At 45.2% G+C, this 26,912-nt stretch overlaps 1 protein-coding gene across 1 annotated transcript; it reads left to right on the plus strand.

The window, feature by feature from the left end:
* Positions 1–2,674: 2,674 nt before the first annotated feature.
* Positions 2,675–20,660, plus strand: MRAS (muscle RAS oncogene homolog; the record flags this gene model as incomplete). Its single annotated transcript, XM_080621783.1, has 5 exons — positions 2,675–2,867; positions 11,565–11,718; positions 15,499–15,598; positions 16,935–17,014; positions 19,824–20,660. 5 exons carry the CDS (start codon positions 2,675–2,677, stop codon positions 19,921–19,923), a joined length of 627 nt encoding a protein of 208 aa, XP_080477909.1. The 3' UTR covers positions 19,924–20,660.
* Positions 20,661–26,912: the final 6,252 nt, after the last annotated feature.

The following is a 26,912-nucleotide window of genomic DNA, read 5'->3' on the forward strand; positions in this document are numbered from 1 at the left end:
ACACCTTTGCGAGTGTTTAATGTTTTCCAGGAGGTGACATATGTTTATTTTAGGGTTTGATTTATTGGCTGGTTTAGATGATGATCTTGTCAAGGCATGAGCTATCTTCTTGCTATGGTTATCAGGGCAGGTGGAGGTGTAGAGGGATTAAAGTACTTGGCTTTCAGAGGGTTTGCATTACATACCTGCATGTTGAGAGCACAGGGCCTGCCATCTGAGTAAAAGGAGTAGTGTGTCCATGAGCAGTAGAAACAGCCCTGCAGAAACATCTAATCTTGCTGCCTTTTGACACTCAGTAGAAGTTTTCATCTGTTCATGATAGCATCACATAAAATAACGGGGCATTGTGCTCAACAAACCAGCCTACAGTTCTCTCATTTTAATTTTTAATTCCCAGTTCTTGCTGTTCCCCCCAAGCTATATAATATTCAGTCTGGTGGATTAGATGTTTAGTATGACAGCACGACCCAATTCAACCCATAAGCATGTTGGACAGAGACACTGTTTGTACAATGGGCTAAATATTATCCTAGTACTTTGGGAAGTGTTTCATGCAAGATAAGCTTGAGGCTTCTTAGGAGCGAGTTGAAGGGGCTGGTACAAAATGTCAGTGAAAATGTAACACTTTTCTGCCAAGCTGTTGCTTGTGGTTTTGTGATGAGGTCAAAAATCGTGCACAAACGGAGTTTGGTTTTCACATCCACAGCCTGTCCCCCTCCATGTCAGTAACAATCAGTCTTTCATACCACTTGGCCAGAGCTGCTCTGCCATCTAGAGAAGGATGGGATGAAGTCTTGGCCACAGGCAAAGCAAAAAATTGTCATCAAAATGGGGGGGGGGGGGAGGGTTAGGGTTTTAGCCAGGGTCTCTATCCTAACAAGCCTGCGAGGACTCTCTGACCTGAGCAGGATTACACAGAAAAACTTGGTCTTTCAAGCAAAAAATGAGAAAATTAGTTGAAATATGTACATTTCTATGCAGCCAAGCATGCTGCTTGTTGATGTATGATCTTGTAAATACGAGAAAATTGCTTGCTCTGCCAAAATTCAGGGTGAGAAACTTTTCCTTGGGGTTATGATGAGGAACTGCAGTAAGACTGGTTGAGACCTCAGCTGGTGCTTGGTCTTATTCTCTCCATCCAGCAGCTCTTGCTTGCAGTGGAAATTCTTGTTGTCAAGAAATTCCTCCAAAGATAGTTTAGAAACAAGCAGACTTAATCGTGTTTCTTCTTGCTCTGAAGATTTTGGCTTGACTCAACTAGGAGAAGAAGCCTTTGCAGTTCTTACTAGCCTCAATGATCTCACCTTTGTGATCACGTTCTTTCTCGGTCTATAGGGTTTTCTTTCTAGAGAAGAAACTAAGACAGTTCCTATACATATGATTCAAGGAGAATCGTGATGCCAACAGTTTGTGGAGGTTCCATCAGTGCAGCCAGCCCGGGGCAGTCTTCATCCCCCCTTAGTACTGATCCCAGCCAGTGTCTGCAGCCCAAAGGGCATGAGAAAAACCAAAATGGATGCGAGCAGCTGCCTGCAGAAAGTGTCACCACAGCTGCTCTTGTGCTAGAAGGCTTGAGTCAGGAAAACCAGCACCAAAGAAATCAGCTGCCCTCTTTTAAGCCTTATCACTAGTGCTGCTTGCGGGCGGGTGGAGGGCACTGCCTGCCTTAGCATATGTACAAGACTGCTTGCCTGGCTTCTTAAACAAGCAGTCAGGGCTGCCGAGTGATGAAACAGGCTGTTCAGCAATGGCTGCCTCTTCTTTCTCCACACACGTGTGCCATTGCCCAGTTGCAGCCAGTGAATTTTTTTCTGCTTTCTTGTAAGAGTCAGTTCCTCCCTGGCTCATCCGGGATGGGGGAGCGGTGTGGCTGTGCTGCAAGGGAAGCTGCTCTCCTGGCTCTCTGGGCTGTGTCATAGCCACAGAAACCAGCCTTCCTGCCATAGCAGGGTTGAGGCTATTGAAAAAGAAAAAAGGCAAAAAAAGGCAAAACAAAAGACACCTGTTGTTCCTGGCCTGCTGCCGCCTTTTTTTTATCACTTGAACTTGAAGATGAGACAGAAGAGAGCAGCTAAGTGCATTTTTGTCTGCCGCAGAGCCCGAATTGGACCTTTAACTCCAGTTTCATCCATCACTGCTGGTTCTGCTTGTGGGTCTGGCCCCAGGATGCTTGCTGTACCTTGTGAATGAAGCACCATTTAATGCCTGCTGTACCCTAGGCTAAGCAGTGAACAATAGCACGACTGTGGCTTATCAATGGAATTTGGCCACTGACAACTGGAAGTTATCTGGAGCTTGACAACTGTGCTGAGCCAAGCTGATTTTTGGCATGGCCATGTGGGCACAGCCCATATGGGAAAGGTATTTAGATGATTAAAGTTCTGCGCTTGCATTGGGTGGCAATTAGGGATGCTTGTAAACGAGGCAGGAGTAGAGTGAGCCACAATGGTGGGGTTGTCTGCACTTCTAAGTGATGGGTCTGAGTTGCGGTAGAGCTGTTGGGGAGCATGGGTGCTGCAGGTCCTGTCCTAAAGGACTCTGGATGTCAGTGCTGCCTTCATCCTTGCTTCTTAGGCAGCAGGTAAAAGCAGCCTTGTGCATGTTGTCCTCTTTTTGCTGCTTATGGGTGATCAGAGATGATCTCTTTCTTCAGCAGGTCTAGCACGCTGGAGGCATGGCTACAAGCGCCGTTCCCAGCGAAAACCTCCCCACGTACAAGCTGGTGGTGGTTGGAGATGGTGGCGTGGGGAAGAGTGCTCTCACCATTCAGTTTTTCCAGAAGATTTTTGTGCCGGATTATGACCCAACTATTGAAGACTCCTACCTGAAGCACACGGAAATAGATGGGCAATGGGCAATTCTTGATGGTAAGCAAACTACACTCATAGTCCCTCTTCCCTTACAGCTGAGCATAAGTGCAAATAGACTTCAATGCCTTCCATAATATGTTATGCCCTTGTGCTCCTCCTACTCTTCTGTGGGCTGCCAGGAATTTCAGTGCAAACTGGCCTGTGAGCTGCAGTGTGTGGTCTGCAGCTGATCTCCAGCAAGACTTCTGCTTCCAGTTGTATTGGTTCCAGTTCTGCACAGAAATGTTTCTAACAGAAGTGTAAAAACCTATAGATCATCATAGACATTTGGGGTAGGTTTCTACAAAAGATGAATTACAGCACTGTGAGGTAGCTCTTGCTAATGGTACTTCATTGTGGTTAGGCTCATCCCTTGGGAAATAACACTGAGTGGGTAACTGAATGGGAAAGATAACCAGAAAGAACATATAATCAAAGCTGTCATCCACTGACAGTGAAGAATTGTAACACCTCTTAACTCCGATGATTCAGGCATGATGTATTAATATCTAGTTACCTTTTTCATTTAACTACGGTAGGGTAGCAGCCTGGAGAATTGCTGCAACAAAGATCTTTCAGTTCTTGGAAGAAAAACTGCCTTTTTTCTCTCTCTTTTTTTTTAAAAAGGTACCCAAAACCCAAGAAAACCCAAACCAGCCAACACCCCCCCTAAAAAACCCAAAAACCAAAAATCTTGATTCTGCAGATGAGGAAAATTCCTTATATTACCTAAAGCTATAACTTACTAGTTTGTGCTGCAAGACTGACCGTAGCCGTAAGGGGAATATTGCTGTTAAATGTTACAAGTTTTATTTGGTTTTATGCAACAGTTAGGTAGTTCATAAAAGCAAGCAAGTATTTTGTGCCTTAATTACCTAGGTGCATGTATGTGGCCACTCACACAACTGAACTAAATTTAACCTTACTTGGGTCAAGTTCCTACCTCTCTTGTCATCAAGGTGCTGAAGATCTTTGGTGTCTCTGCATATGTATCATTGGTGTGTGGGGACAGAAAACTGGGGAAATGACTTGAGTGGTGGAACGTGGAGACTGGTCAGGTTTCCTGTATAGACCACAAGCTTGGTCTGGATACTTGACATCTTGGTTGTGCTCTTAAGTACAAAGCACAAATGTGTCTCTTGTTTTAAACTGCATCAGAGAGACCTGCTCTCAATTAACCATCATATAATGTACCTGTGCACCTCTTTTTTAGATGCCAGTATTGTATACAAGAAAAATCCAGTCCTGCTGTAAATGGAAACCATACTTTCCTTTTAGTCCAGAATCCAGCCCTCTAAAATGAGCAACCTTTATCTTTGCTGGTATGCTCCATGATCTGATATAACAGCGCCAGGTGCTGTACACATCGGTGTTGGCTGAAACAGCCTGGGTTTGGTAAAAGAAAAAAACAAAAAATACCCAACAGCAATAAACAACTCTGACCTGGGTGAGAGTGGGAAAAGTTGTTTCCAACAAGTAGTAACTTAACCCTTTGTTTTAATGAAAAAGCCTTTCTTCTGCTCACAAGGGGTTTGGTGGCTGCATTTGGGCTGAACTGAATTCAGCTGTGGCCTTGAATGGCATGTTGGGAATCCCTGACTTTCAGAGTTCATATGCCCACAGAAGCCTTGTAGTTACAGAAGTGAAACTGCAGCTTCTCCTTCTCTTTCTTACTGCTTGAGATTTTGAACAATCAGAATTTTGGAAGAAAGACAGTATTCTTTCTTGGAAAAGCATGTGAGCCTGTACTATCTGACTAGTAGAAACAGGGCATAAAGACTATCACATGGGTCTTCTGCCACAGCTTATTGGCTTTGGATCTAAGCCATCCTCAGAGGTCACTATATACTTGGACAGCTGCTCTTGTTGTGGTTACACGTGGTTACATGAATCCCTTATGGTATAAAATTAGGGACAAACATGAGAGGAAGGGTAAAGATGCATCATAATAAATTCTATACTTCCCAGTTGTCCTTTAAGACCAAATCCTTTCATGCAGTCCTCGGTAGGAAGCAGAAGCTGCCCACTGCCAAAATAAGAGCAGTTTTAGACGAGGAGACTACCAAGTGAGGTATAGCGTGAAGGGCTCCGTAAGTTTCTGAGTTTTCAGAAATAGTTATTAAAAAAATAAACAACAAATACATTGGCATCCAACAACTTAAACAAAAAAAACCCAAACCCACAGCCCACCCTTTTCCAGGCTGTTGCCTGAGCAGTTCCGTAAAAAGCATTTCTGGCATTTGGTATCTGCACCAGCGTTATGTCGTAAAAAAACCCTTGTGCTAGCCAGCTTGCATAAAGCATTTGGCTTCTCTCCATGAAGACCTCCACCCGCTAACATTCAATAGCACTAACTGGCAGTGTGATGAAATGTTTTACTTGCATTTTTTTCCTTTGCTGAAATCTCTCACTGAAAGTAGAATGGAATAAGCTTTTATTTCAGATTTGAGACCTTGGAGCCAAACATATGTTCAAACTTTCACATATTTGCTCCTTGGCTTGGGCATGTCTCTGTGTCTTATTTTCTCACCAAAGAAGTCTTTGATATTTCCCTGCCTCCCAGAAGATTGCGGGACTTGCGCTTGCTGTGTTCAAGGCCAACACTACACAAAAATACTTTATGAGACCATTGATGCAGTGTTTGGAGGACAAGTGTTGTAGAGTGGAACAGGGCACTTAACCTGAATGAGGGCACAGGCAATTTGTGGCTAGCCCATTTTTTCAGTTGCTACTACCCCAATGAGGCTTTAAGGTCAGCCTCCAATTTTCTCAGCATATGTTATCTTCATTTATTCCCTGCTATTCATGCTGAAATCAACATGATGATGTGCTTGATTAAATGCATTCACACGCAGGTGCTGTATAGACACATCAGTTCAGAATCAAGTGGAGGCCAGGGTTAGTCTGCTTTGATCCAATTGAGTTGCCATCATTAAGTTTACACGCTCTTCTCTGTGCAGGCTAACTTAGCAATTAGCAAATGATGGCGTGGCTGCAAAATGCCGGTCTGGAATTAATCATCTGATCATGAAGACAAAAGTGGAATGTCTTAGTAAGGCAAAAAAATCCCAATGGTTCAAAATCCTTATGGCTCATAAACCACACAGAGATAAAAAGGTGTCAAGGAAGAGGAGAGGAAGAGATGGCCGCAAGCACATGGCTTGGGCTTATTGATGACTTGGGCTAAATTCTTTGCTGTCAGTAGGGCTGTGCCAATTGGAACCGCCAAAGCAAGAAATTGTGCCTGTGCATTGGTGGAAGGAGTCTGTAGTCTTCCTCCTCTTCCCTTTACTTCCCCTAGTTTGATTTAGATTAAACTCACTGCCTAGAAGTTGTCTTCCTACTCCTGAGCTTCAGTTTTTCATTGTGTTTCTTTTCTTCCGAATTCCCCCTTTCAATCCCTGGGGGTTCTTGCACTGGGCTAGATCTGCACAGCTCTGTTGGGCAGCCCTATGGAGTTACTACGAGCACCATTCCTTCTGCCAGGCTCCCTTGTGTTTCCCATGCATCTCTTTTTGCTGCTAGTCATCCCAGGACAGGCTGTCTGCTTTTCTCCTCAGGAAGCTTGGGAACAATTCAGCCAGGAGGCCAGAGGGAGATCAAAGGTCACTTCAGACTTGCAGGCAGAAGGGTTGGTTTGCAGCTTTCTTTCTTTCTTTCTTCTTTTTCTAATTTAAACTCTGGGTAGCATCATTGAAAGAATTAAAATTCAAATGAAGTTTGTACTTTAATTCTTTTATTTATGTGTACAGTATTTTTCCTCCCTTAATTGCTGGGATTTTGCAACCTTGAAAGAGGGTTTTTTGTCTTGGGTTGTGGGGATTTTTTTCCTGCCAGGAAAATTTTGATGTTGCAACATGGAAAACACAAGGCTTTGAATACTTGCCCTTTGTTAGAGAAAGAGCTCCTTTAAGGGCTTGCATCTTTATTCTGTTTATTGATGTGTAAGTCTTTCTTCTGAAGGCTCCTCTTCTTTTTCCTTAAAGAAAGGGCTAGAATTCAAGTACTTGGGTTTTCCATGTTATAACATCGGTGTATTTAGTTAGGGCACAGAAGAAGGGCTCATAAAAGCCCCAGTGTTTCCCCATCATGTTTTTGCCTGAGGAAAGTTCTCATTCCTGGACCAGTGTGGGCAGGGTGGCTGTATCTGGGAAGGAGCAGAAGTATCAGAGTGACCAGGTGAAGCACCTACCTCACCTTCAGCAGAGCATGGCTCATCCTATACCTCTTCAGGGTGACTTGGGGTGGGGGAATACAGAATATAAGCCGTGGCCCCTTGCACTGTAACTGCTCATCACCCAGAATACTAATTGCTCAGCTGAAACAAATGGCTGATGGGGGTGTCCTCCCCCATTGCACTGCTGATGAAGGAAGATGAAGACTGTGGAGATGACTTTCTTTAGCCTGAGTCTCATTAGTTTGACTTACCAATTCCAGTTAAATTTTCCCTTGAGCTTCACTATCAAGGTGCAGAGCAACTGGGGATGGAGTTTCTTTCTGTCCTCTCCTTTAGAAGAAGAGCTGCCATGCCAAGAGGAAAGCAAGACTAGGAGAAAGAAGCACTATGAGTCCAGCTCTGTAACCTGTGGTCCCCTGATGGTGCTGCATTCCCAGGTCTGCTCTTTGCTCCAGGGACTTTTCCTGTATTTCATACTAAGAAGTCAAAGAAGCAGAAAACGCCTGGAGTTGCTCTTTTGTGCAGCTCCTCTCCCTGGCACTGTGAACTCGGGTTCCTTTCTGCCTGCTGACCCATCCAGCCCCTGAACGGCTTATGCATGTGCTGGACTTCTGTAGCCAAAGGGATTTCATTGGAGACTGCTTGCAAAAAAACAAGTTGTACACATTGTGTTTGCCTTTCTGAGCATGAGATCGAGGTAGGTGTTAACAACTGTGTCCTGGACACTGGAAGGCAAGGCACTCGGGGAGCCACACTGAGCTGCTTTCAGGGCTAGCTGCAGCATTGTGCAGGTGCTGCTTGTAACGGGCTGCTGATGTCTGATTCAGGCAGTGAAACCCAAGGGCTAAAGGATAGAAAATAGGTTTAACCTGCCTGTCTCATCACCTTTGGCCCCTTAGATGCCGTGGATAGCGAAGAAACTCCCATGAGTTGATCTATGGATCTAGCTGCCCAGCAATAAGAAGGTAAAGACATAAGAAGGAATGTGCCTAGGTATGAAAAGAGAAGAGGAACTCATCTGTACAACCAGATCTGAGCTCCGTGAAGGTTCTGAAGGCTGTGTTTGAATCTGTACTGAATCTAGCCTAGGCTCTAGAAAAAACAATGCTATGACTTAGGTTTCATAGTATGCCTCTGCCCTTGGCTTAGATTTACATGCCTGTGTTTCTGGATGGGCACTCAGCGCTGTCAGGTGCAGAGACGTTTTGCCACACGAAATACCTGTAATCACGCAAGTGCCTCTATTTTTGGCTACAAATTCTCGTGTATTCCTGGGCTTCTCTCTCTGCTCAGAAGTGCTCTCTAAACAGCCACACTCTTGCATAACCCATCGGGATTCACAGGAAAGTAGTGTGGAGAGCTCTAAGGGGGCAGGATTCAATTAGCAAGGAATTCATCACAACAGTTGAGGTTAGATCCACTGGAAAGCTGAAAATGCCATGTCTTCGCTCAGCAGCCTCTTACCTGCAAAGCAGGAGGCCTGCCTGCTGGGCTTTCACAGCCTAATTGCTCTTAGTTTGGTCTCCAGCTGATAATGTGATAGCTCTGTAAAATGGCTTTGCCTTCTCTGGATGATGTCTGTTCCTACATCAGGCATAATCCTTTCTCTCCTCAGTCTTTACCCAAACGCTTTCGTTAATGCTGTTCCTTGCTTCTTTCTCGGTCAAGTTTGTGGGAACTTCACCAGCTTTGCTGCTGGAAGTCCCTGATCATGAGCTGCGCAGCCTATGAATCTGATCTCAGTTCTTGGAAGAATGAGGTAGGGGAAACCCGCTGTGCTCTGGTCCAGTCTTGTTTCCGCACTGGCTTTAATGGGCTGCCAGTGGGGCAACTGCCAGTAAGAGGCAACTGCTGTTTGAAAGTGTACCAAGGGAAAAGAGAGCTCATAGTACTTCTCTGTTCATTATTATTTCTGTGTCTTCTGGCATCCTGTCTGCAGAAACGGGAATTTTAAAACAAGGGGAATGCTGGCTAACACTGTAAATATCCTCACCCCTTTGGGAACCCAGTCAAATCACCTTCCCAAGGTTTCTCCTCGCTACTTTCCTATTTCTCTAGGTAAGAGTCTTCTTGAAGCTTTTATACCACAGGATTATTCCAGAAGCAAAGCCGCTTGCATCATGCCTTTTTTCGCTGCTGATGCTTTCCAGAATGCGGTCCCATCCTGCCTACAAAGGATCCAGATCACACTGCCTTCTCCATTTCCAATTCATGTAGCACAGAAGTGTTAGGATATAGGATTGTCTTTATGAAGAGCAGATTTAAAGTTAAAACAAAGACTTTCTCTGGCCATCTGTGTGATGCTTCACTTTGTGTGAATAGCCCATCTGAGATTAACCTTAACATTCACTGCTGCATGTCTTTTACTTGCATTTTCAACGTGCCATTTTAAATGCTGCCTGGACTTGCTCGCCTTTCTACAAATGCTGCAAGTGAATTCCCTTTAAATAGCAGCTGCTGACACTGCAGCTCTGCCTGTGTTTATCATGATGCCATAGCCAAGATCCAGGCGAGGTAGGAATGGTAGGAGCACAGCCCCGTTCTGTCTCTTGGGTATCCCCACAGCTTTCCCCCAGGACTTGTCCCCTGCCCTCTCACAGGGGATGCAAAGCTTTGGAGGGGCATCAGCTTCAGGATGGGTGGATGGGTGCAAAAGCAGAGCTGGATGCTCCTGATGTGTTTCCTTTGAGGTTTGCAAATGTGCCAGAGCAAGGGGAAGTCTCTAAGCAAATTATCATGCAGGATGTGGCACATCCATCTCCACCTTCCTGCCCACAGCTTGTGCTTGGGTACTTACTGTGTCTCGGGGGAGGTAGGGCAGGAGAGCCCAGCCCCCTGGGAGAAGCTGGCCTACTCCACCACAAGTAGGGTGTGTGTGTTAGTTGTTAGCTCTCAGCCCTGCCCCAACATCACATCTAGCTGGTGCAGGAGTCAAACGAGGGCAGCCCAGCCTCTCCTTAAAGGGTTGGGTGGGTACGAAGGATTTCCTCTTCTGTCCTAGCCACGCTGTCCTGGCCTTATTCCATGGTAGCAATTCTGCCCAGGGCATAGAAATTCACGGGCACACAGAGTGTCTTTGGGCTGGTTTTTTTGGTTGGGTTTTTGTTTGGTTTTTTTTTTGTATAGTCCTTAAGAATAGCCTGGATGCCTTGGAGCTGAGGGCCTTGTTTCCTAGATTTAGAGGGGAGAAACACGATGAGAGGATAAAAAGCTATGAAGAGACACCCATAACTTTCCAGCAAGCTCCAGTTATTTCGCAAACAAGCCTAAATCTCAGGGTCTCTGGAAGACCCTGGAAGCAATTTTCACTTTAAGGGCTCATGGAAACAGACATTCAAGACCAGCTAAGGCAGGCAAATGAAGTTCAAGGCTTTAAGGGCCTGGTATCACCAAGTATGGTCTCTAGGTCCTTCAGCATAGCTGCCTTTCCTGCAGACATATAGTGAAAGTGTGTGAGCTGGCTTGTGGGGTGCACTGTGACATGCAGCATGTCCACCTGTGGCCACCCATGCTGGTTCAGCAAGTAACACCAGCAGTAAAGTGGGCTTTATCGTGGCCCATCTGGAAATTGGCGCAGGCTGAGTACTTAACCCTACAGGAGCATCTTGCTGGGACTGTGGGCCTGCTCAGACTAGAAAAACCTGTATCAAGCTTTGCTGCTCTGTCAGCAGTATGCTTCTGCCACAGTCTCCATCCACCAGTGCCCTGGGCTTTCCCCATCACTTGTGGGCAGCAGATACTTACGATGTGGCTCCACAGTGAAGGTGGAAACAGTTTTCCCACCCAGCCCAGTTGACTGGAATGTGAAAATGTTCCCAGTTGTTATGGAGGTCTTGTGTTTGTCTCTAGGATACAGTGATGCATTAGGAATATTATTTCTGAGCAGCTGATGCACTTTGAGCTTATACCATGTTTGTACTGGCATAGCCTAAACTGATGAACTCCTTTTGTTTGTCCTCTTGTTCAGCCCTCCTTCTCAAGGCTGCACTGTCTTGCTCTGAAAGCACATAATAGTGTAGAAGTAATATCCAGGTACCGAGAAAAGGAAAATGCTTGTAGCTGTTATTCTGGGTTGTCTCCCAGCTCTGCTTCACCATGCAGCTTGTAGATTGTCCCTGACATTTAAACTGGCATTTGCTTACTCTTCTAGTCTTGGGTTTTTCCGTGAGGGGAACCGAGAAAGCTGGGAGAGGGAATAATGGAGGGCTGTGAATAACTTTGAGCCATATCTTGCCAGAGGAGTAACTCCCCAGGTTCAGTGGTCAGTATTTTGTACTGGAAAAGGAAAGTGAAATCCAGGTAGTCTTCTTCCCCTCCATCCACTCCCAGCGTAGGCACACAGTGATGAGTGGGATCTGGGAGTGGTTTTTGTTTTGTAACAAGAAACCACCTTGTCCATCCAATTTGTTATCACGAAATCTTGCAGCCTTTGAGAGGACCAAGCCCAGTGGAGTCAGAAAAGCCATGTAGGACACATAGCAGTGACAGCAGCTGCAGAACCTCACAGTACCTGAAACCGTTTGTTTCTTCTATCCTAGTTCTGGATACTGCAGGCCAAGAGGAGTTCAGCGCAATGCGAGAGCAGTACATGAGGACTGGAGATGGTTTTCTTATAGTCTACTCAGTGACGGACAAGGCCAGCTTCGAGCATGTGGACCGGTTCCACCAGCTGATTCTCAGAGTCAAGGACAGGTGGGTGCTGTGAAGACAGGCGCTGCCTGACCCCGCTCTTGCTGCTGGAGACTGTGCCACTGGGGAGGTTGCTGGTCTCATCCTGCCTTTTGTCTCCTGGGTGGCCCAGGGCAAATCCTTGTGTGTGGGTTTGTGCACCTACATATGAGCAATAAGAAGTGTTTTACCTCTTCCAATAAGCATGTACTGCTTTCAAAGTGGAAAAGTTCAGTAGTGTTAGGATGGAGTCTTAATGCTAGGTCTGGAAGGGAGAAACTCCTGCCAGAATGGTGTGATAGAACAGTGTGAGAAAGGCAGATCAGACAGCTTTGAAGGTAACCAGTTTGGCTCTGAAGAGGGGAGAAAGGATGCTTTGTGGAGAGTGCAGACACTTTGGGAACACCAGCAGGGAGTCAGCAAGCATTTAGGTCTAATCATGTTGTGTGTCCTGGCAGCATCCTCCTTTCACTGGTTTCGGTTTGTGCCAGACGAACCTTATAAGGTGCTGCATGATTTGAGGCTGTGAACAAGTGTCTTGAAAGGGAAAATGCCCCATGTTGGAAAGAACTGTATTACTTACAAGGAGTGTAATGCAGTTAAAGCATTGTGCTCTGCAGCAACCATTTTTAGTGAATAAAGCATCTCTGCGTGACTGAGGAGTAAGCAAAAAAGGCTGCCTGCTCCCCTCCTTTTGCGTGCATGAGAGAAGGCAGCAATGAGGGTTTAATCATGGTGAGCAAACGCATGCTGATAGAGAGAGGGGAAGCTGCCAGTTTATCTCAGAGATAACTCCCTCTTCCCACCCTGGTTCAAGAGGTGGTGAACCCATCCTCACTGGGTGGGGTGTGAATTAAGCCGTTATACATCTGCAGCTTTGAAACACTTAGTTTTTCCATTCATAATGGCTTTTAATTATGTAAGTCATCAAGAAAAGCTACCAGAGGGTTCAGGCCTCGTTGCTGGCTTCCTTTCACAGCTCTGAATAACTTACCCACAGGAAGGGTGGACTCGTATCATGTGAGGTTCACAGCTGACAGCTCTTCCAGTAAAGCATCCAGAGTGGAGCCCACAAGAGTGAAAAGTAAAGGAAAACACATCCTTTGATTTCATCTAAATGAAGAAAAACGTCAGTCAGCCTCCCAGATCATGGCAGTCTTTTCTTCACTGCCAGCCCAGCTTGAGGCAAATTAAATCTGTTTCTGAAAGCTAAAGAAGATAGGACAGTGTTTCCTGTAACCTACCCAAAACCGCTGTCAGTTTTATATAATTTAACTTTGTGAAAATAAGATGTGGTATTCATTGTTTTGCTCTGGACTGAAACTTTTACCCCTGCTTATGCTGTGCAAACACCGCAGCCAGCGTGTGAGAAGCAGGAAGTGAAACAGGCTGGTGAAGTTGTTTGTGTTTCCCTGCTCAACACCACAGAGGTGCAGAGCATGAGGAGCTTAACGTTTCATCCAAAACCTGAGATTGCTCAGCAAATCACAGCAGTAGGAGCCGTGTGAGTAAAGGAACCTTCCTGCCAGACCTGCAGGTAGCTGGGAGCAGAGCATCGCTCTGGTTTTCATGCTAGCAGTCACTTTTGGCACCTTAAAATCCAAAGGACTTGCAGGCTGCTGTGTTAGCAGAGCTGTACAAAGCCTTCCCCCTGTTTATTTCCAAAACCTTCATTACAGTAAAACTTTCTAGTAGTTTTGTCCAACTAGCAATCATACAGCTTGCAACAGGGAACAAAATCCCAATAGAGTTTTATGCCTGATGTAAACAAGGCAAATCGGATACTGTTCAAATGCGATCCCTTTCTTATCAGTGTGCTGCAAGCCAAAAAGGAATCAAATAATCCAGACAAGCGTTTTGCTCCGGAATGATCAGAGTCAAGATATATCAATGCTTAGGCATTAAAATTAAGTCAAAGCCACATTAGCAGAACGAATAACTTGTAAGACTCATTTAAAATGCAGAATGCAGTACAGTGTTTTTCTAGCCAGAGCAACGGGGCGATGTGCCAGGGAGAAGATGAAGCCCTTATCATCTCGATGAAAAATGACACAGAAACGCTGTTTGAAAATCCAGAGTTACTCAGAGAAGTGTTTTATGCAGAAATGAGTACAGCCAGCTGCTCCTTACCCCAGTAAAATCAGCTCTATCACAGCAGAGAACACTGGAATCATTTTTGAAGGGTTTAAAGTTAAATATAAGAAACTAATACTGCAGTAACTGTCAATTATCACAAGGGACCTCCTCTCTCCTAGCAGTGAGTAAAGGCTCTGAAGCACAACTTTGCTCTCTGTGGCATGCAGCCAAAGGAATCACGGAATCATAGAACGGGTTGGGTTGGAAGGGACCTTAGCAGTCATATAGTTCCAGCAACCCTGCCATGGGCAGGGACACCTTCCACTAGATCAGGTTGCTCAAAGCCCTGCCCAACCTGGCCTTGAATACTTGAGACAGGAAAGGCTCCAGTGTGAGAGGTGGGGTGGGCAGCGCTGCACTGCCAGGACCTCCTATGGCATGAGATGCCTTGGTTCTGTTTGATCACCGGAGCTGTGAGGGTTTCTGCCAGGTGAGAGCCTTACCCACCCTCATCAGGAGAGCCTCACACTGGACAAGCTGCGGTTAGATGGGTCTCTTCTCAGGCAGTAGCCGAATACAGTCACTTATGTGCCTGGTAAAGTACTGAGCATTATTACAGAGGTAGATGGTTATGGTAGAAAAAGATGGTTGTTCATAGAGTCATAGAATACTTAGGGTTGGAAAGGACCTTAAGATCATCTAGTTCCAACCCCCCTGCCATGGGCAGGGGCACCTCACACTAAACCATGCCACCTAAGGCTTCTTCCAACCTGGCCTTGAACACTGCCAGGGATGGACCATTCACAGCTTCTCTGGGCAACCCATTCCAGTGCCTCACCACCCTCACAGTAAAGAATTTCTTCCTTATATCCAATCTAAACTTCCCCTGTTTAAGTTTTAACCTGTACCCCTTGTCCTGTCAGTACAGTCCCTGATGAATAGTCCCTCCCTAGCATCCTTGTAGGCCCCCTTCAGATACTGGAAGGCTGCTATGAGGTCTCCATGCAGGCTTCTCGTAGTTTTGCTCTGGGATTAGAAGGTGAAGATGGTAGGTAATAGCATCTGGAAGCTTAGTGAGAGTAAGCTGGTTCCCTCCAGCCTCCTTTCAGCTACCACTGCCAGTCTTTCAATTTTTTTGGGGGGGTAACAGCTGATGGGGATCTCTTCTACCCCATTTGATGCCTCTCTAAACTCCAGCTATCAGTGTACATCTTTTCTCCCCCAATGGTTGCTTTCAGTGGATGACCAGGACATGAACTGACATCAGTTCCGCCACATACCTTCTCACCTTGCAGTGTGAAGCAGTTTCCAAGATATGTAGTTACTGAGATGCCTGAACTATCATAAGAGAGTCCCAGTCTCCTGTTCAAGAGCTGCCTCTATGTCTCGGTTAATTTCCTGACTAATTCTGTAGTTCTTTCTTCATGTAATCGGATCTTCAGGCTTACCTATTATCAGGCATTGCAAAAACAATGACACAAAGTCCCTGAAGTGCTTGCAAATAAGGATGAATGTGTGCATGCATGGAACTTGAGAAGTGAATTTTTACAATATGAACATATGTGTAGCACAGTCTGGGGGCTGAAGTGTGTTCATTTGGTCTGTTACATATGTTGTATGTCTGTAGCTGAGAATGTTAGATGATGTCAGCATCAGAAAGTGAAACTTATGCTCAGCATTTTTATTCTAGTCTGCTAATAATTGGGTGGTGGTTTTGATTTTTTCCAGAGAGTCCTTTCCAATGATTTTGGTGGCGAACAAAGTTGATCTAATGCATTTGCGGAAAATTACAAGAGAACAGGGAAGAGAAATGGCAACAAAACATAATGTAAGTTTGCAGGATTATTTAATTGGTTGTTCTAAGTCCCATTACAGGCATTCAGAATTGAATTCTCAGCTCATTTGGAGCGGAATGAAAGTGTTCCTCTTACAATCGAACGTTTGCAATTACGTTTTTGACTACTACAATGTGGTAGCTATGCAGCAGTATGCAGTTGCCTTTCAGCAGGGCCAGTTCATCGCTGAAACTAGAAGCTCTGCTGAGCACCGGGCTGTAGCAACACTGTGGCCATCACAAAACCATTTGTACAAAGCGTCTGCATGTGGTGAGAAATGTGAAATATTCAAAATGAGGGAAGAAAATGCTCTCTCCTGGAGTGAAAAGGTGGAGTCAGACATTAGGAAGTATACCCAGGTGTCTGTAGGAAGTGAGCTTGTTAAAGATAATGAAGTTACAAGGTTGTTAAGCCTACATAAATATGGCCCACCATATTAGCTCTGCATTACTCATGCTGTAGTTTAGCCTGAGAAATCGGTCTTAGATTGGTGTAGATCATGTCCTACTCCACTAATCACCTCTAAATGCCAGCAGTCCTGAACACCCAGAGGGAGACAACTCCCTAGGAGGAAGTGAATGGAAAAGTAAAGGCAAACAAGCCTGAGACCTCTTGGCAGCTTGGTATGCCTAAACGGCAAGCTGTTCGGTGTTTCTAAACAAGCCACAATGGGAGTTTGGCAGGGCAGGTTCACTCCCTCCCCTCCCCAAGGAAGCTCATTTCTGTAGGATCCAGGTCACCTAAACTGCAGCATAACATGTTGCACCCATCTGTACGTGCACACTTTGGAAAAGGCCGGGTACGAAAATACCTTATCAGAGGCAGCTTTATAAATCAGCCCAGTATGCTGGACAGGCACTCCAGGAGGCCCCATCTGGCTGTCAGACTTTGAAGGAGAAGATCATTTTACACTGAAGGGGAATTGTAGTCATGAAATATTCATGCAGTAGTCCTAATAAAATGTGGCAAGCAAGAATTTTGGCAAGTGCTTGTCTTTCAACAACCTCCGGCTATTTTCATGTCTGCAAGCACAGATTAGGGGGAGAGAACATCTGACAACATGAAACCTAAGAGTATTATAAAGCCAGAGCTCTGAGAGCAGCTGGTTTGCCTGGTGCTTATTCTGAACCTTTTGTTGAGCACTCACTGACCTTGCTGTGATCGTGAAGGTGTTGATGGCAGTGCCATGACAACACTGTTTACCTGTATTTCCCTGGTCTCTTAGGCACCCAACTACTCCAGCCTTTAGGGTTTTTCATCTTGAAGCTGGTTTGTTACCAACATGCAGGCTCTTACTAATTTCTTCCGTGATACGCTTCTCTCCTCCAGATTCCCTATATAGAAACTAGCGCCAAGGACCCACCTCTAAACGTTGACAAGGCCTTCCACGATCTCGTGAGGGTAATAAGGTAAGCTGCAGTCTCTTCACCTGCTTACTGCCTGGGGATGGAACGTGCAGGAGTCCTGGCCCAGAGAGCCAGGAGCCAGCTTCTGGGGTCATGTGGTTTGGTTGGGGGTGGGAGACTTCTGGGGTTTATTAAACTTTCTTGTCCTGTATCTGCATAGGCATATTACTAGCTCTTAGTTACCCTTGCAGGACATCAGTACTAGGCAGGTTGAGAACTAGCTGTGTCCATGATGAAACTGTATTATTCAATGAACAGTGCAAAGCCTACTATAATGATCAGGTTTAAAAGGCTGACATTAAAAGCTCTTGACCAGTAATTTGGGTTTTCATAGCTTTTTCCTCTCAGGGTCTCATGTTGCCAGAGGTTAAAGGGGACTGGCAAAAAAATTCTACAATAGTCTAATGCTGTAGGTGACTTGTAACATTTTCTGCTCACTAAAAGGAAAAAATTAAGCAGCTTTGTATGAGAAGCAGCATGACCTAATGACTACGCCACAGGTTTCCTCCTCAGACTGCAGAGATTTGTTCCCAGTTTTGGCATGGGCTGCCTTTTCTTGCTTTGGCAAACGCCTGCTCTCTGGGCGAACCCCTGCTCCGGCTGCCGGCAGGGAGGGACTGCTTTCCAGAATGCTGGCTGCCCTGCAGGAAAGAGCTGTATGCACGTCTTGGCGTCTCGGCTGATAGCCTCAAATCTCTCCAAGAAGATTTGTTTTTCTGGCACCAGATTTTTCTGGGCCCTCATTTTTCATGTTTTGGGAGGGTGCTGAGCTGAAATCATGCTCTTCCCCACCATGCAGTCAAAGTGTCTCGCTCCGCAATGAAACCATGAGGCATTTATTCACAGTGTATTTGTGCTTGTGAATATCTTAGCACAGACTCGAGTCAGCCTCCATCAAAAACAGATGGTACTGCCCACTCTTCCCACATATCTCAAAAGCAGGGGGCAGAAAGTCTTTGGAGAATACAGAGCTGAGCTGGAAATGTCCCAGACTCTTTCCCAACTGTTCTGTAACTCAGCACTGGCTGGCTAGATACTACTTTTGTGTTACAGTGAGCTCTTGCCACCATCTATTCCACTCATCGGAGAAAAAACCATAGCCAAAATAAGATGGCAAGGCTCTGTTTGCTATCTCTGCATAACACATCTCCAGACAGTCTGGAAGGAGTTCTATAATAACACATCACTAAATTCAAGGCATGAAAATGCACTTCATAACTTCAAAAATGGGTGATGCACCCTGTTCCCTGAGTAGTCACCATGAAAGTCATTGCCAGCCAGGTAAAACTCTCCATAGTGTTAGAGGCAGCAGAGATGTTTACAACAGCTGGAGCTCTGGTTAAGTCAGAGAGAAGAGAGGTGCCATGTGATTTAGTTGGTCATTTGCCACAAAACAGCTTCACTTGGTCTTTGGACATTGCAAACTGTCCTCAGCCATCGGATGGCATCACCTACCAAATATTGCTTTTCTTCTTTTAAATGAGTTTTTCCAAATAACATGTAAATTTACAACTCCCTAATAACTGTGGCATTCCTGGAGTGCTTTACAAATGTAGAGGCTCCTCAGAGCCCATGTGCGTTTGCAAGGTGAGGACACTCACTCAGAGTTGGCACTGTTTGTGCTCCTTGCACTTGACTGATTCCCAGCTTATTCAGCTTTGTGCAGGAAACCCTTGTCTAGAAGTAGTCCAGAAAGGAGGAGGGTGATAAGAGTTCACCCAATAGACCTTTTGAATTTTCTGATACCCCTTCTGTGCTGCAGCAGTGCATACAGAGGGACTGTCACAGCAAAGATCTTGAGCGGGCGTGGGACGTGGTTTTCTGGATCTCTAAAATGGTTCCAGAACATTGTGAACAGCTTGTGGCTGCTTATTTGAGCTTTAAAGTTTTATGTTTTTCGTGCCTCTAGCCTTCATACTCACTGAAAAAAAATCTTACTAGTCAAAGCTGAGTTTTTCACGTGGTTGCAAACATTTGAGAGCTGAGGCAGTAAGAAAAACACCAACTAAAGCCATAATGATTTGTCCCTCAGCTATGTCTCGTCCTGGTCTGTGTAACTTGTTTCAGACACTCAGTTTAGTGTCCAGCATATAACATAGCAAGGAGGCTGGTTTTGAACTATTTAAACTCTCAGGTTGGTGATTTAGACATTGTTTGAATCTATGGAAGATGCCGGTGTTCTCAGCTGCGTGTTTTAGGTGGCTGTGACTTCAGACAGCCAGGGACATCTTTCAGGGATCAGCTTGTCCTCCATGCTCTGGTGCTCTTCACAACTTCCACAGGAGGCCAGAGCCCCTTTGGCAGCAGATTCTGTTTGTCATTATTATTTTTTAGCCCCCTCTCCATAACCAAGACCACAGCAGCGCAGCTGGCTAAGGGCAATGCCAGCTGAAAGCAAATCTTTCCAAGAGGATTTATTTCTCTGTGCACTCTGTATCTCTTTCGTCTTCTTCCCTAATGAGCACTAGCAGCAGTGTGATGGATGATGTTGCTCTGTTTCCCAGAGCAGCCCCCTGGCAGGGAAGGAGGCAGCAGTTCACCCAGGGCAACTGGAGGCATAGTGTCATGGCAGGACATATATCCCTGCCATTAGCCTTAATGTTTCCTTATGGCTTCTTTCCTCTTTCCTTAAAAATGCAGGCAGTTGTCTTGTTCGCTGTGTGGCATGAAAAGCCATGTGGTGGTGGAAGGGTATAGGGAGATATACATATGCACACCAAGATGCCATTCTGCTGGCTGCCCAGGGCTCAGGATGCTGCTGTCTGAGACAGCCCTGTGTCTCATCTGCTTATTTTCCTGTCTCCCCAAACAGGCAACAGATCCCAGAGAAAAGCCAGAAGAAGAAGAAAAAGACCAAATGGCGAGGGGACAGAGCCACGGGCTCCCACAGACTCCAGTGCGTGATTTTGTGACGGGACCGCCTGGGAGTGCCTTGGATGCCTCCCTCCTCCCCCCGGCCCCACCACCAACCCAGGCGAGGAGCAGCAGCGTGATGCCCACATGGCCCCCCCGGGCTCCCCACAGCGGCTTGGACTTGGAGGAAGTGGCTCGATGGGATCTGGGCCCCAGTGGAGGCGTCTGCGCACTGGGGCTGGCATGGGAGCCGTGCAAATGGGAGGTGGAAGGGATCAGCAGGACCTTGACTCTCAAACATCCCCAGAGCCTTCCAGGGGCCTCCATGATGTTTATTTAAAAGAAAAAAAGAAAAAAAAGAAAAAAAAAGAAAAAAAAAAAACAAAGGAAGAAGGAAAAAAAAAAAAACCAAAAAGAAGTGTTGGTTTTATCTGCAAACATTTCTCCTTGTGACCCATTTCTAAACAGCCATGAATAGCCCCCCTGTTTGGTACAGTCGTCTGTGTATGTGGGGGGGAAGGGAAAGGGCTTTTCTTTCTCTAATTTCTTTTCGTCCTCTTCTCCTTTTTTGCTGTTTGCTCAGCAAGCGTTGGGTTGCAAAGAAACACGGCCGGGGTTAGATTTTTTGCACTGAACTCTCTTTTAGGCGGCAGTGCCAAAACACGACTTCATATGAAAGTGCATAGACTTGGAGGAAGAAAATTAATTCCAGCTGCTCTGTGTGCTCCAGACATTGTGTCAGACTCTGGAGGGCAGCCAGCTCACAGACCATAAACTCCAGCTTAGGAAAGGAGGTTTGGGCTTGGATTATATTTTTTTTCTTACCCTTTGTCAAGAGATTTTGTTTCTGTTTTGTAATTTGGGGCATGTCAAAGTTAAGACATTTTGCTAACCTGGAAGTATTTAAATTAAAGTAATTTACAAATGGAAGGGTATGTCATCTCTAAGGGGGGTTGAGGCGGGAGGGAGAGAGGAAGCAAAACCTGAACTGAATTTGTTATCTGGGTGTTGAATTTCTCCCTCATAAATGTGTGTAAAGTGGTGCGATCTAAATCCCTCTTTATTATTCCTTAACCTTTCCCTGTAAAGCTACTCTTGGGTAGATAAATTGTTTTGCTTTTCCTAGGCTCATCTTGCACACACAGAGTAATCTATTTATGGGCTTTGGCTCAATGTTTCTTTGTTTCTTCTTCTCCCTCTCACTGAGAGTTGGTGACTTGAAAGGACGAGGTGTTTTGAAAATTATTCAAGTGGGATATGTCTCTTCATAAGCTTGCTATATCTAAAATGTCTTCCTGAAAACAGTGAAGATTAAGTATCTTTATGGTCTATGAAAACGCAAGGCAAAAAAACCTGCAGCCATTCAGGCTACTATCTGTGGCATCAGAAGTACGGTTGTGCGCAACCTGGAAGGGCCGCATTGTCTTTCACACCTTTCCCGGCACTAAGAATTGTGGTGGCAAATTTCTCTCTAATTTAATGGATTGTCATCTGCTGGACTGAAGCCATCGGCTCCATTCACAGGGTCACCAAGCTGCTTTAAAAATAACAATTTGCTTTTCATCAGTTTAAATCTTGTTCAGATATGCTTTATGGGCATGACTTAAAATATTGGCAAAGTATGAATGCCTGAGATTTATGTGCCTGAGTGCAGAAAATCCTGGTGTTGGAAACTGAAGATCCGTTCAAGATGGTGGATCATCACAGACTTATTTATTGTTTGTCTTTGCAACCTGTTCACCACTTGTTTTCATTTCTTGACTCTTTGCCAGGCCGCCTTTTGAAATGGGAGTTGGCTGCTGATTATTTTTCAGGTGAGTGAGGCTAATGAAGACATTTTCCTAATTGTCCAGTCTTCATCATGGCCAGAAGATGGCAAACATCTGCGGCTGGCTCAGCAAGCCTCTTACTGTAATGCTGGCTCCACTGCCTCCGTCCCCTTTTGTGTGATGACAGATGCTGGGAGTGGATTAAGGAGGGGGACAGTGGAAAGAAACATCTTCCATGGACTCTTACATTGGGTGTGGGCCAAATGCTTCAGTAAAGTTGCAACACCCTGTGTCAACTGAGATCTGGCTGCAGACCATCACAGCATTTCTCCCAGTGTATCATTTCCTTGTTGGCTGAACTGTGATGACCAAAACGTTAGGGTCAAATCCTGGCTCTTGAGACTTGCTACAGTCTTCTGGGGGTAAAGAGCTCCCTGTAGGCATCTTATTTGTTGTGCCTTGAAACCATCTAGTAAATCAGAAGGTGTCTGATATTTGCAACCAACTCAATTTGCTGTAACCCTCGTTACCACTTTCCTACCTGAATCCCTGTCTAGCCTGATTACTGGCTTAATTTCTTTAATTACATAAAAAAATTCTATGGGATCCGCCACACAAGATGATGGCATGTTAATACCCTCCCAGAGACCTTCCACTTAAAAATAACCTGATTTCTACTGAAAGCCCTCATCCTTATTATTTTTATCTAAACCCTTGGGAATACTTGCCCGAAAACAGATTGTGTATATCTTGAGTCACATCTGCTGGGTACTCAGCATGGCATGTGAGAAATTACCTGCTTTTTCTGAAGTCTCTTAATTGTTTCTTCAGCTTCTTCAGCAACTAAGAGTTATTGCAGAATAACGGGAAGGAGGGGAAAGGAGCAGACCAGCAACCAAAAAGGATAGATAGTAAAGGCAAATGGGGAAGTTTGACCATTTTCTTCTATGTTTCTATTTTCTTCAAATGGCCTCCTTTTTTAATTTTAAACTATGAATAATATTTGTAAAACAACAACAAAAAAAATATTAAGCTGCACAAGTTTTGGCTTCGTAAAGGTGTAACCACCTTCCCAATCTGGCATCTCCTTCCAGCCGTACCAGTGCTTTCAGGTAAATCATGTTGCTGTTTCCTCCCTCAGGTACTTCTGCCTATGACACAGACACTGGCTTGCTTTCTTATCAGCTTTTGAGATGTATGGTGTATATTGTGCAAGTAAAGTAATCTGTCTGTCTACCTTTGTCTCACATTTAGGGAAAAGGGGGTGGGGAGGAAGAGAAGGAAAAGTACCTGGCTGAAGTAAATACGTTTTCCTCAGTCATAAGCAGAGGCTTTAATTGTCCCTCTCTGCCTGCCAATTCTAAATGGAACAAAAGCCTGATAATAATAAATCCAAAGGAAGAAACCTCACCTGTGCAGGCCTGCAGGAGGTGGGCTCCCTTCAAACCTGCTTTCTTGGCTGTCTCAATGGAGGCCACTGGCAAAGCTGCTCAGTGAGAGCCTGGGTACATCTGAGTAAACCATGTTCAGATGATGCCGATCAGCAGAAAAATGCAAGAGATCCTGAACAAGACAAGCAAGAGCTTAGGGAGGGGGTGAAATTGCTTGGTTTGGATCAGATGTTTCAGTTTAACAAGAGGCCATTGCAGTATATTGCTTTGTTCCTTAATCTGTCATAATTAATTTTGGCTGGCTCTTTATATCTACAGCTGTACTACAATTTGTAAATTGGGATAGGCTGAGGGTTTTAGACATACATGATGTGTCTCGTCTTGAGAGGAAATGGGCGTTATTCAGCCCAGTAAGGACAGCATCATAAAACTGGCTCAGGCTTTTCCCTTTTTTTTTTTTTTTTTTGGTGCTTGTTGCCATCCTAAAACCAAAGCAGACTGCCCAGAGCCTTGTTCAGCTCCCGTGGTTTCAAGGGATGGTCACTAAATGCCGCTGAAGTGCTTGGGAAGGAGGCGATACCCCCAAAGCTCTGCCAGGAGTACAATATAATGAGGAATACAGAATATAAGTGTTTTAAGAGACGCAGCTTGTGAACTACTTTAAGTGTCAGGGTTCAGGTATGTATTTACTAATAAGAGGGAGGGTTCAAGAGGTGTTTGGCGTAAGAGAAATAGACAAGTCTCTGTGACAACCACCACATCAACCTGTGTACTTGGGACTAGACAAAAAAGCTCTGTATCTGGAAATCAAAGTTCTATGACTTCAGTGGCTAATCTACTCCATAGGTTGGCCAGAAAGGAGGACCATTAGTACATGTATGAAGTACTGCATTATAGCTACACAGCAGGCATTGCAGTAACAAGGAGACGCAGGATGCTGCAGCACAGGGAGTGTTGCTCTTGGTCACTGCTTCCTGTGCTGGGAGGTCTGCTGGGGCCAGCGGTCACATAGGTTCAATTCTGTGTCTTGCATATATGCATATATGTATTTAATGCCATCTGAGATGCCTTGGGGTATCCAGGGCATTTGCCTCGGAGTTTCAGATGTAACACAAGACCTACAGGAGATCTGTGCCCTTCTGGAACAACAGCTAGCAGCCAGGTAGGATTCACCTGAGCATCTGAAATGGCTCCAGATGTGTATCTTCAGGCAGCTAGAGATAGGACAAGGAGGAATGGGTTTAAACTGAAAAGAGGGTGGATTTACATTAGATATTAGGAAGAAATTCTTTACTGTGAGGGTGCTGAGGCACTGGAACAGGCTGTTCAGAGAAGCTGTGGCTGCCCCATCCCTGGCAGTGTTCAAGGCCAGGTTGGAAGGGGATTTGAGCAAGCTGGTCTAGTGGGAGGTGTCTCTACCCATGGCAGGGGCATTGGAACTTTGGTCTTCAAGGTCCCTTCCAACCCAAACCATTCTATTTTATAGCAGCACTCTGAAAAAGCTCTGTGGGCATTTCATGTGTCTGTGGATATTCTAGTTCTTCTCCTGCAAAGTGATCTTACATGTATTTTAGGGACTCACCGATGCATCAAAACAAAGTCTGAAGTAGAAGTCACCAATTTTGTGAAATGTATTAATTGCATTTTGCAGCCTAAGGGATCTCATGAGTATCACTTGCACAATTAGGCTGTAAATAATTCAATATCTGTCTATCAGGGATTCCATCAGTAGTATACAGGCTTTCTGCTTCCTTTTCACTTGCATGCGAGGGGAATAAGTATTTCATAGATGATCTCACAGACAGAGTTTCTGGGATGACACGGGATTTGCTTGCAATAGAACAGAGCAGGGAGATGACTCTGCATGTCTTGATCCATGATGGGAAGAGACAAGGAGCAGCAGCATAGAGGTATTCTCTGGTTTGGGAAGGAGGGTTCCCACCACTGTGGCAAATCACTGCTGTTTCCCTCCAGCTTTAAGAAGTCACATGTAAGTGGCCAGCAGGCCAGGCAGGCCAAGACTTCCTGAGGCAGGAGAAACGTGCAGGTGCTGCATCACAGTACAACATAGTCTGAGAGCTCAGACTGGGCATGTGGTCAGGTCCGGGAGCCAAAGAGGAGGGACTCAGACAAAATCCTGGATTTGCTCAATAAGAGCCGACGCAAGAGGAAGAGAAAGGAGCTTTGTGAATTGCAGCCTATTTTATAAAGCCAAATCCTCTGCAAATCTAGGTAAGAGACATGGTGCGGTTTCTGCAAATCTAGGTAAGAGGCATTGTGTGGTCTGTGCTTAAGACAATCTCTGCTGAGAAGTCAGCCCAGCTGAACAAGTCACAAGCTGGCCCACGATCTGCCACACATAAAGGTGTTACCCTGTGGCTACTGTGACAGCAGCTCCTCTTGAATACAGTAATCAAGCCTAACCAGCCTAACACAGTCGGATATTTGGCATGCCTCTTTGCATCTCAGTAGCCCATATCCCCTTAAAGCAGGAGTCCTGGCACTGTGGACCTGCTGAAAGGCCTAGGCACATGCTTGTGGGGCAGAGGTTTCTTCTCTGCAAGCTCCATAATAAGAGCCATGTTTCAAACAGCAGTCACTGGGATGTGAGCAGACAAAAAGCAGGAAATTTGAAGTTAAGGCTGATGCACCCAGCTCTGTGGGGGTCAAACAAAGCACAATGCTGTTAGCTGGGGACAGGGTGCTGCTCACCCTCCCCTACCTTCCTCCCCTTCCCTCTCCCCCCTCCCCCCCATCAGGAGCTTCCTGCTTTGCCTTGCCCTCCAAATCATCCCTGTCTCCGAATCTTCACAAGAGCTTAAGCCGTTTTCTGGCACTGAGTTTCCCACAAAGCTGATCACAGTGTTTCATTGCCATGTTTTTTTGTGAAGTCTCTTTGTCTCCTTGAGCACCCTTTGGCCAGAAGGTTTAGCTTTCTGATGAGGGGTGTTTGGGCAACCTTTGCCAGAAGGTACTTCGTGAGGAAGAAGAGATGCAGTGGGAGATGGGAAAAGTAAAGCAGTCATACCACCGGCATAAAATACGTAAAGTCAGAGGTGGCACTCTGCTACTTTTTTGTTGGTTTTACTCTAGTGTGTAACAATTGCTCTGAGAAAATTCACATGATAGCTGCTGCTGTAAGATTAGAGAAGGAGCACTAATTTTTCCTGAAAATTTTCATTTCAGGATCTTAAAGCATTCATGAATCAATCAACCACTTTGCAGTCAGGACATTCAGAGGTGGCAGATCTTGTTCTGTAGGCTGCAGAAATGAGAGTGTAAGGATCTGAAGAGTGGAGAAAGAGCAAGCTGAAGTTGGTGAGATGCCTGAACACCTAGTACTGCTGGGACTTGTGCTCAATTTGCTTCAAGCTGTGAAACTACAATTAGCATAGACTTAACTGAGGATAAATAATAAATGCTGAAAGAAGAGGTCCAAGGCCAGCAATCTTGAGAGGTCCCTGATAAAAAGCATAAATACCTACTAGATTGTCGTGGTTTAAGCCCAGTTGGCAACTAAGTACCACACAGCTGCTCACTTACACCTCCCACATTCTCCCCTTCTGAGGAAGAGAATCAGGGAAAAAAAAAAAGTAAAAATTTGTGGGTTGAGATAAGAACAGTTTAATAATGAAATATAATAATAGTAAAATATAATAATAAAGCAAAACTAAGAATACTATTACTAACAATAGGAAAAAGAGAGAGAGGAAGGAATAAGCAAGTGATGCCCAGTACAACTGCTCATCACCTGCTGACCAATACCCAGCCCTACCCAAGCAGAGATTGGGCCCTCCCGGCCAATTCCTTTTATATACTGGGCATGACGTGCTGTGGTATGGAATACCTCTTTGGCTAGTTTGGGTCAGGTGTCCTGTCTCTGCTTCC

This window comes from Psittacula echo (assembly GCF_963264785.1).
Source record: "Psittacula echo genome assembly, chromosome: 6".
Taxonomy (NCBI): domain Eukaryota; kingdom Metazoa; phylum Chordata; class Aves; order Psittaciformes; family Psittacidae; genus Psittacula; species Psittacula echo.